The 9,025-nt window shown below is 35.9% G+C and overlaps 1 protein-coding gene across 1 annotated transcript; it reads right to left on the minus strand.

Annotated features, from left to right (window-relative positions):
- Positions 1-318: 318 nt before the first annotated feature.
- On the minus strand, positions 319-8,702 carry LOC147858695 (coatomer subunit beta'-1-like). The gene is made up of 24 exons (XM_087325366.1): positions 8,571-8,702; positions 7,387-7,407; positions 7,241-7,302; positions 7,111-7,165; positions 6,995-7,031; positions 6,577-6,902; positions 6,359-6,490; positions 6,123-6,271; positions 5,772-5,840; positions 5,535-5,682; positions 5,134-5,199; positions 4,719-4,907; positions 3,328-3,468; positions 3,080-3,154; positions 2,806-2,982; positions 2,623-2,714; positions 2,424-2,540; positions 2,211-2,325; positions 2,040-2,111; positions 1,482-1,678; positions 1,301-1,394; positions 1,106-1,216; positions 888-1,016; positions 319-803 (listed from the first exon to the last, which is right to left on the minus strand). The coding sequence occupies exons 1-24, from the start codon at positions 8,571-8,573 to the stop codon at positions 669-671; spliced, it is 2,712 nt and encodes a 903-aa protein (XP_087181492.1). The 5' UTR covers positions 8,574-8,702; the 3' UTR covers positions 319-668.
- Between the last annotated feature and the right edge of the window lie 323 nt (positions 8,703-9,025).

Genomic DNA, 9,025 nt, shown 5'->3' on the forward strand with positions numbered 1-9,025 from the left:
GCTTTTATTGTCTTATTGATAAGGTGACAGAAGCATTAAGTAACATTAGTAGTAAGCTTAGCATTATTAGTGATATATGTTAAAGAATGTGAATGCACCTGCATTTGCATGGCATAAAAACCTGATTTAAAAAGTAATTTAGGTGCCTTATCCATGTTACTAGGGTTTCAGGAGGCCCTATACTGTACTGGTGCTCGATGTGCATGTAGCTTTGATGACTATACACATCCTATAAGCTTCACTTCATTACATCTTTCAAAAGACAATTTAGTGAGCAAGATTGATATGTCCTTACGTTGTTGAAGCATACCAATCATGTAGTACTCATGAAACGTTTCCATTCGCTTTAAAAAGAAAAGCTTATTCCAACAAAAGAAATTACTCGAGTGCTTTAAAAAAAATGCCAGATTACACCCGATATTCTTCAAGAAAGAGCTCCAATTACTACTACTCTCTAGTGACTACTCTTCTCAGACACCAATGAACATCCATGAGATTTTGCTGAATTTCTCACAGGAAACCTTCCATCAAATGCTCTTCTTCGTGAGAAGCTGTTAAGTCCTTGCCACAATGATGTATACAAGAAAAAACATCATTTTAAAAGGTCATGTGCAAACTCGTCTCCTCACAAATACGACCATTTACTCAGCATTGCCTTCAGTGAATTCCTAGACATCATGTGCAACATGATCCTCCCCATCATGTTCACTATATTCATATCCATTCACTAGTACTGCACCATCCTCCTGAACATCCTCTTCAGTGACTTCTTCTTGAGCATATTCTTCAGTGCCATCGTCAGCCTTCACAATACAAGCAATCCATTAGTATGAATTCATGAATAAACGCAGTGAGTTATATCTGAAGTTTGAACTTTATCCTCTCACCTCATGATAATATTCTCCATTCTCCACTGGGGTATCACCATTATTGAGATGCAGTGCCTTTAATTCCTCAATTATATCAATCTTTGAATCCCCAACATGCTTTGCATAATCACTAGCTGGTGAAAGATTCTCTCTGAAATGATATTTAAACAGTAAACAATGAGATACACATGGTAGATGCAAACGTGTGTATATATGGCAATGAAGAAAAAAGGAACTTGCCTAAGAGGCTTCATTCTTGCCTCTGCTTCCAATGCCCATTGCCAATCTGGAAACAGGTTTGGATACTCTTCTGGGTTTGCCAGCGATTCAGCAGCCTTTTGATTTATCTGCAATGTATATGAAATCCTTGTTTAAAGAAAATAAAGAACATTCTACTCCGATTTCAAAAGGATCTATCACCACAAACTTACCTTTTTCAAATCATTACTCCAAATCTTAACAATGTCTGAGACCTTACTTGGCAGGTATGCTCTAGCCATGAAGGCTGCCTCTGGTATTCGATTACTGAGTAAAGAAAGTCCCCACTTAGATAAAATTCTGTGACATAAATCATAGAGATCAAGCACTCAAGCAGATTAAACCCAAAAAAACCTGTCAATTAAGAGCTGTAAACACTCCTCTAGTTGTCCAAGCATGAAAAGACAAACAAATGCTACATTGATTTTGCCATTTTTCACAGCTAAAGCTGCCAGCTTCTTCATTCCAGATGAATTTCCAAGTGATGAATACAGCAGCAGCAAGCCACTTAAATCTTCTGCTCTTGTCATGCATTCCTCAGCTACATCCAACTATAAAGGAGATAGTGACAAATATGAGCTTCAGAATATAAGAGTCCTAAATTCAGACTTTTGCAGTTTAGCTCAAGATTGAAAACAATCTACAAAAATGAGTGTTCTCTATAATTACTTTTAAAACAACTCATGATGCATAATAAATATAAGGCATAATGTCATTGACCCTTGGGCACAGTAACAATAGTTACACATACATTGTATGCAAAAGAGCTGATATCTAATCTTCAATATTGCCTCAAATATAGGAACACCTACTACCAGGAAAATGCTGTTTCTAATATACACAGATTAAGAGATAGAACTGCTTCCTCTGTTAAAACTCAGATCCAAGTCTAAAAAATTATACTACATAGACCTTTCCAGAAGACATCGCCAACTCTCCAAGCTGTTTCCACTTGGACTCGCTTTGTGCTTCCTCAGCAATTTCCTGCATTGTAAGATCAGACATTTGGTAAGAATAGAGTAAAACCAAGTTGCTGATATGAGAAACAAACTAAACAAAGCAGAGAGAAGAACTAAAATGTACCTTTGCCACTTCTAACCTTCCCAACTGAACAGACAGATCAAATTTGTAATCGGGATCTGTAACTATTGCAAGGGCCTCTTCTATCATGTTCCGTGACTCCAGAAACCGGGCAACGCTACAAAACATCAGTCACAATTATTAACATTCCACGAATGGTTTACATAAGAAAAAAACAAGGAATATACAGATTTGACATAACCAGAATCCCTCTACCTATTATATTGCTCTTTTGGTATTGTAGGTAACACCTCTTCAGCTCTTTCCATGTCTCCTCTCATAACAAGTGTCTTGTATTCGATCAGGCTAAGCAGTAGGGTATAGCTGATAATACTACAAAAGACCAAATGTACAGCAATATTTAACAAACCATTTACATGTGCGCAAACAATTTACAATGGTATGTGAGGCTTACTTAAATTCTTTGTCAATCAGAAACACCCTACTATGACTTGCAAGATACCCAAGCAGGTACATTGGTCGATCCAGATGGTACATGGTTGTAATCTGAAATAGAACACCAAAAAAGGATCTTTAAGGAATTGCATTTGCAGAGAAAATATCCATGCTGACATCATGGAAAATTTACCATACTTACCTCCCCCCCAACACAATAATTCAGTCGCCATGCTGAATTATTGTAAATGAAGCAATCACCAACCCATATACCAGTACGAACTCTCTCTGAAACTTCATGCAAAAGTTCAAATGCATCTTCAACACCTTGTTCATCTAACGGCTTTCCAGCATCAGCATGTGCAGCCACAGCATCCCTCTACATATGCAGATTGTTCAGTGTGGTAAAATAAATATACTTGATTCTTGATAGTAGTGCATATTTCATAATAGTGTGATTGCATGATCCACTTTACATTGTATTTTAGTATGTAGAAAGAGCTGTCGCTGACAATTGTTACCAAGTCACCACTATCAGCCCAGTAGATATCCTATGTTAAAGAAATAAAGATGTGAGACATTATTCAACCATAATCATTGTTAATAAATTGACTTGAAAAATATGCTGCATAAATTAAGCACAGCTTTAATATTAATGAAATCAACAGCATACCTTCTACTGTTGACATTCACAAACTAACTGTTTCTGGAAAGGAAAATATACCTTTACAGTCACATCTATGCGTCGAATTACTCGGCATTCTGCCCAATCATAAAAGCATACAAAGTCATTTGAACGAACAGCCAGTAGTGCTCCTCCATAGATCCCCTCAGCGGAAAATGTTGGACGTATGCTTTTTCTCTCCTGCATTGAATTATAATATAGGCAGGTTGTCTGAGAAAATACACTAAAAATGATTTTAAGAGCACAAATTCAACAGCCCACATAAGTATACATGTATTGTGCACTCTGTTTATGTTTCCAGAGATAGCATATGTGACCCTCCTCTCTAATAGAAACCCTAAAGGTGTGTTGGTTTAGGATTATCCAAGTTTTTTTATTTTGCTAAGATATTGACATGAACCACCCATCCCCATGGCATGGAGAAGTATATAAATTTTCCAGTACATTCTCATGTTATGGTCAGGAATTCAGGCTTCAAATTATACATCATCAGTCAGAAAAGTTTGCGGCAAAAACAATTCTCTTTTTAAGCCCAAATTGGTTTCTTACAGTATTTTACAAATCAAACACAGCTAAAATGCTACCTTGGAAAAATAGTGAGAACATAATCATTTAAGTTCATTAACTCAAAATACTGGACATAGCTTCAGTGTCTTCCACCTTGAACTGCAGCTGCTAGACCAATTCATTTCTTCGTTTTAATATGTTGGGTCATAAGTTCTTTCCTGACTAGAGATCATTTTTCAGCTAGCGGCCTACAAAGTTTTTGCTATTGAGACATGCCTTACATTAATTCCTTTGTCAATATTTAAAGGTAAGCTGTCAGCTGTAGTCATTGCCTATGAAACTGTATGAATACGATTACCACATCTAACCTAAGATTCTCCCATTTGTATAAAATCATTGGAAATAGGGAATGATTATTAATCCACACAATATAGGCATGAGGAAGTATTCTTGAATGCAATCTTACAGTACATAAATTGGAAATAATGTACAAAAACACCATTCAATCAAAACAAAGTATAGCCATCCATGAATATTTGTGGGTATGTAAACATGTATATGAATATATATTAAGCCGTACAATGTTTAAATATAGCACAAATATGTTTACACATATACACACAAATTCATATATATGCATTTTATTTTATGCAAACAGGTACTTGATATAAACAAATCTCACATAAAACGTACCACGCATACGTACACATTATATATAGAATAATTTAAATACAGAATCTCAGGTGTCTATGTACATTATGAGTTTGTATATATTTGTATTAACTTTCTGTTAACACACATACAAATATGTTTGACACCCATAGTGAATAATTTATCCAGCTGATATGCCTTAAACAATTTCTTGATGTTTAGAATACAACATTTATCCATACCTGATAGAATAATTTCACCTAAAGTAGTACCTGAAAAGATTTATTGAATATCTTGATCTTGGATGTGCTTTCTCGAACTGCATATTCACCATCAACCGACCATGCAAACTCTAGTGCAGACCCAAAAGATCTGTTCCTCCATGCAAGTGCTGTGTAGATAATATATTCTCCATCTCCACAAACTACTACAAATCTCCCATTTGGATTGTGCTTCAAGCTCTGGAAAAGATAATACAATTGAAATTCAATAAATTCCTTAAATAAGCTAGATTTTATTCAAAATGATGCTACTTTTCCAATATCCTGTGAAAGACATCTACAAAACATGATATAGCATGAGATTATCATAAACTCATCTGCATGTACGAAATTCCATAGCTATATTGACATGTTCACTTTAAAAAAATAATAAAAGTTCTAGATTTAGGGTAAATTTGGCACTTACTTGTGGATACAGATCACAGCTCCCAAGTTCCTTTACTGACAAAGGTAATCTCTCTCCATCTACAACCTGCACAATTTCAGAAATTAGTTCTTTCGTATGATTATGTTACATGTTTGCTATCTACTTCACTTATTATGTTTATCTCAGTGTACAATAGGTTAACCGATTGCTTGAACAACCACTTAAGAGATGTAAAAGACACAATAAACCACTGATAATAGATCTTCCTTGGGAAGACAAACCAGATTATGTTTCCTATCGAGCAAAACAATAAATAGATTGGGTAACAAAAACAAAATGCATTGAACAATTGGTAGCAATGGCTGACAGAATATAGAACTTAAATATTTATTGCTTATTAATCTGTCGTGCGATGTTAAATATATGATATAGAATTATACCTCATCTAATCCAATAGACTTGATGTTCACAGTCTGGATTTCATTGTGTTTTGCCCATATTATTTTCCCACTACTGTCCATGCTAGCAACCGGTTCTTCTCGTCCTATTTTGATCATTATAGTGCCTTCATCATATCCAATTGCAATCCTAACAGACAATATTTAAATTTGATGCTTCACGTTTAAGTTTTTGTAGCATGCTAGCTGCATTTAGGTATTATGAAAGAATTAAAATACCTGTTGGATCCTTTTAAGTGTCCAATAGTCCAGACTCGTTCTAAACCATAGTTCAAAGTATTCTCCAGCCTATATATGAAAGCAGGTGAATTAACATTTAGACAATATGCAAATACATTGCAAAAGCTCATCAATAATTACAAATCAAGTTCCTCAAAGGAACCAAACTGCAAAGTTAATTACTCCTTTATTTCTCAATTTTACAAGCCAACATGAGCAACTATAATCTTTGTTAAATCTCAGAAGCCAGTATGATTTTTAGAGAATTTAATATATCTTTCTTCTTGTTGTATGCTCGTACTGCCCAAAGGAAGAAAAGTTCAACACAAAATTTTGGAGAGAAGGCTATGCCTGTATGTTGTTGCGTGCCAAATACGAACAGTACCATCCTCTGACCCAGTGATAATGATGGGCAACTCTGGGTGAAAGCAGACAGCAGATACATTGTGAGTATGACCTTCTAATGTCTGAACACAGCTCTTTGTTTGGTAGTCCCACACCTACACCAATAATAAAGCTGAAGCAATTTAGCTTTCTTATAAAAAACTATAAAAAAATTACTAATATAAACCACTTCTACATGGCACCTTAGCAGTGTGATCATCTGAACCAGTGATCAAATAGGGACGATCACCCCCTGTAAAATAGTCCACACAATTTACCCCCTTCATGTGAGCCTCCAGAGTGAAATTGGGCTCTGGTGATCCAAGATTCCATATCTGTTATCATTAAAATTAGTTTTAAACCAAATGTAATCAACAAATAGAATATTTCTTTTAGTTCTTCCTTTTTTACTAATGTGTACCTTGATTGTTCGGTCGAGTGAGGCACTAGCAAATGTATTCGTGTCCTTGGGGTTGAAAGTCACTTGCATCACATAGTGCGAATGACCTTCAAATATTTGGGTGCAAATCCAACCCTTGTCCCAATCCCAAAGCTTAATTAGCATATCATCGGACGATGACAGTACATAGGGTAATGTGGGGTGAACTGCCACACACCTAATATAGTCAGTGTGAGCTTCAAATGTTTTGATTTTGTCCATTGTATTATAATTATATACTCGAATGTGCATGTCATCTGCTCCTGCCACAATCCATTGTTTTCTAGGGATGAACTTTGCTGATCTCACTGCACAAACAAAGACCCAACTCCATAAGTTTTTTATACATGGTGTACTTGAATAAAGAAAATACAAACTTGCTATCAGATAAAATAGCTACCTGGAAGTTCTGTAACTTCAAATGACTTCACTAAGCTCTGGCAGAAACAAGATCAGCAGTTAGAAAAAATGATCTAAATAAAACTTGACACTCTATATAACAAATCACTACATTACCTGGGTGTGATAGTTCCAAATATAAATACTCCCCGTGTATAGACTTGTGAGTATCCTGAGAAAATAACACTGATTAATAAATATAATAGTATTAGGAGGAGGGTAAGTGAGCGAAACAGAAAGAGATTACCATGGCTCGGTTGGATGAAGGTCTACTGACTTCACTCGATCTGATCTCTGGGCTAGTTTGCGCTGTATAAATCAATTCATGTCACTCATCTGAATGAAGGAAGATGTGAAAACAAATTTGAGCAATAAAGATAAACAGAAGTATACCTTAATCTCCAGTCGCAAAGGCTGCAATGAGAGATAAACAAGAAAATTTCAGTTAGAAAGATGCATTGCTTGATGTATACACCACAACAGAGAAAATTTCCAGTGATTCAACTTGCAGCATATTGCAGGAGACAAAAAAGGATGGAATTGTAGATTTACACAAAAAGTGTGATCGAGACAAAGATTTATCCATAGTAATGGAAAAAATAAGGATCTCTGATGCTGTGAGAGAGTAGAGCCTTCAGATCCTCAACTAAGTATATAGAAAAGTTCTCTATCGACATTATGTAGAAAATTAGAAGTGTTATCAGCGTTGTGAAGAGAGTCTGAAAGTGATTGCAACATTGTGAACAAATTTTAAAAGTGTTAATCAAAGTTGTAAAGAAATTCTAAAAGTTTTACATCAACATTCCGAACAGACATTCAAAAAGTTCTATATCAGCATTGTGAACAAATTCTAAAAGGGGTATCTGCATAAGGGAATTTATTTTATTAGGAGTTCCACAATGAACCACACTGATGTGTGCAATGTGCATGAATGGATCATCGACAAAGCTTCAACGATGGAAACAAACAAGTTCTGCGATGTCAACAATTTTATTGGCATCATAAAGAGCATTTTGAATGATTTATTTACAAAGAACCATTCCATTGTCAGCTCCACACTGAAAACACAGAAATTGCTGATGTATGCACTATATAGGGGTGGAATCAAAGGCAATGCTTCATAGATAAAGATATGGCATCCTTTTGTAAAACGACGTTTGGAACAACATTTCACAAAATATCATAGAAGCTATCAAAATAATTTGCACGGACACATATCCTTCATTGATGCAGTATGCAAATCAAAATCTTTACATCTATTTCTAATGAATATTGGAACACACGCACGACTTGGTCATGTAAAAAAAAAATGGTGAAAGGAAGCATTTTGGACAGCTGATTCACAGAATTTCTTCACCGATGCAGAAAACCAGAGAAACAGAAAACATATTTTGCACCGTTTTTCTGTTGTTCTGTTTTGCAGAGTTATCAACACAGAGACGGGGAGCTCTTTTCCATCGCGAACTTCCTCATATCCGAGAATGATGTAAAGAGGTAGAAAGATGAAGAGGGAGGAGATGATGATGATGATGATGATGTGAGACGGAGAGAGAGAGAGAGAGAGAGTAGATTAATACCATTTTTGCAGTCTGTTGAGCGGATCTGACGGGATCGGAGAGGATCTGGCGATGGAGATGGAGATGCAGACGCAGATGCAGACGGATCTTCAGCAGAAAAAGAGTGAAGAGGAGAAGAAGGACGCAGACAGCTCTGAAAGGAAGCAGAGAACAAACAAACAAACAAAAACAGAGTGTGCTTGCAGAGGAGGGCGAAGGGGGGGGACAGAAATGTAAATATCTCTTACTTCCTTCTTATCTCTCATTTACTCTTCTTTCTTCTTATTCTTATTACATTCATATTTTCTTCTTCTTCTTTTTTCTCTTCACTCAGCAAAAACAAAAGCAAAGAAAAACAAAACCCCCCAAAAACATGTATTTCTCATTTTTTTATCTTTTATGTCCTTATTCTTTTGCTCCAAGGAAAATGAGGAAGAGCGCGCGCGCGCGTGTGTGTGTGTGTGTGTGTGTGTGTG

This window comes from Azolla caroliniana, unplaced genomic scaffold, assembly GCF_043228905.1.
Source record: "Azolla caroliniana isolate FFs.n. ecotype wild unplaced genomic scaffold, voAzoCaro1.0.p SCAF_10, whole genome shotgun sequence".
Taxonomy (NCBI): Eukaryota; Viridiplantae; Streptophyta; class Polypodiopsida; order Salviniales; family Salviniaceae; genus Azolla; species Azolla caroliniana.

Coding starts and splice junctions, on each gene's coding strand:
- LOC147858695 (XM_087325366.1), bottom strand. Junction 6,903..6,994: donor TGAAGTTACAGAACTTCCAG/GTAGCTATTTTA, acceptor TTGTTTGTGCAG/TGAGATCAGCAAAGTTCATC. Junction 1,217..1,300: donor GGAGTAATGATTTGAAAAAG/GTAAGTTTGTGG, acceptor TATACATTGCAG/ATAAATCAAAAGGCTGCTGA.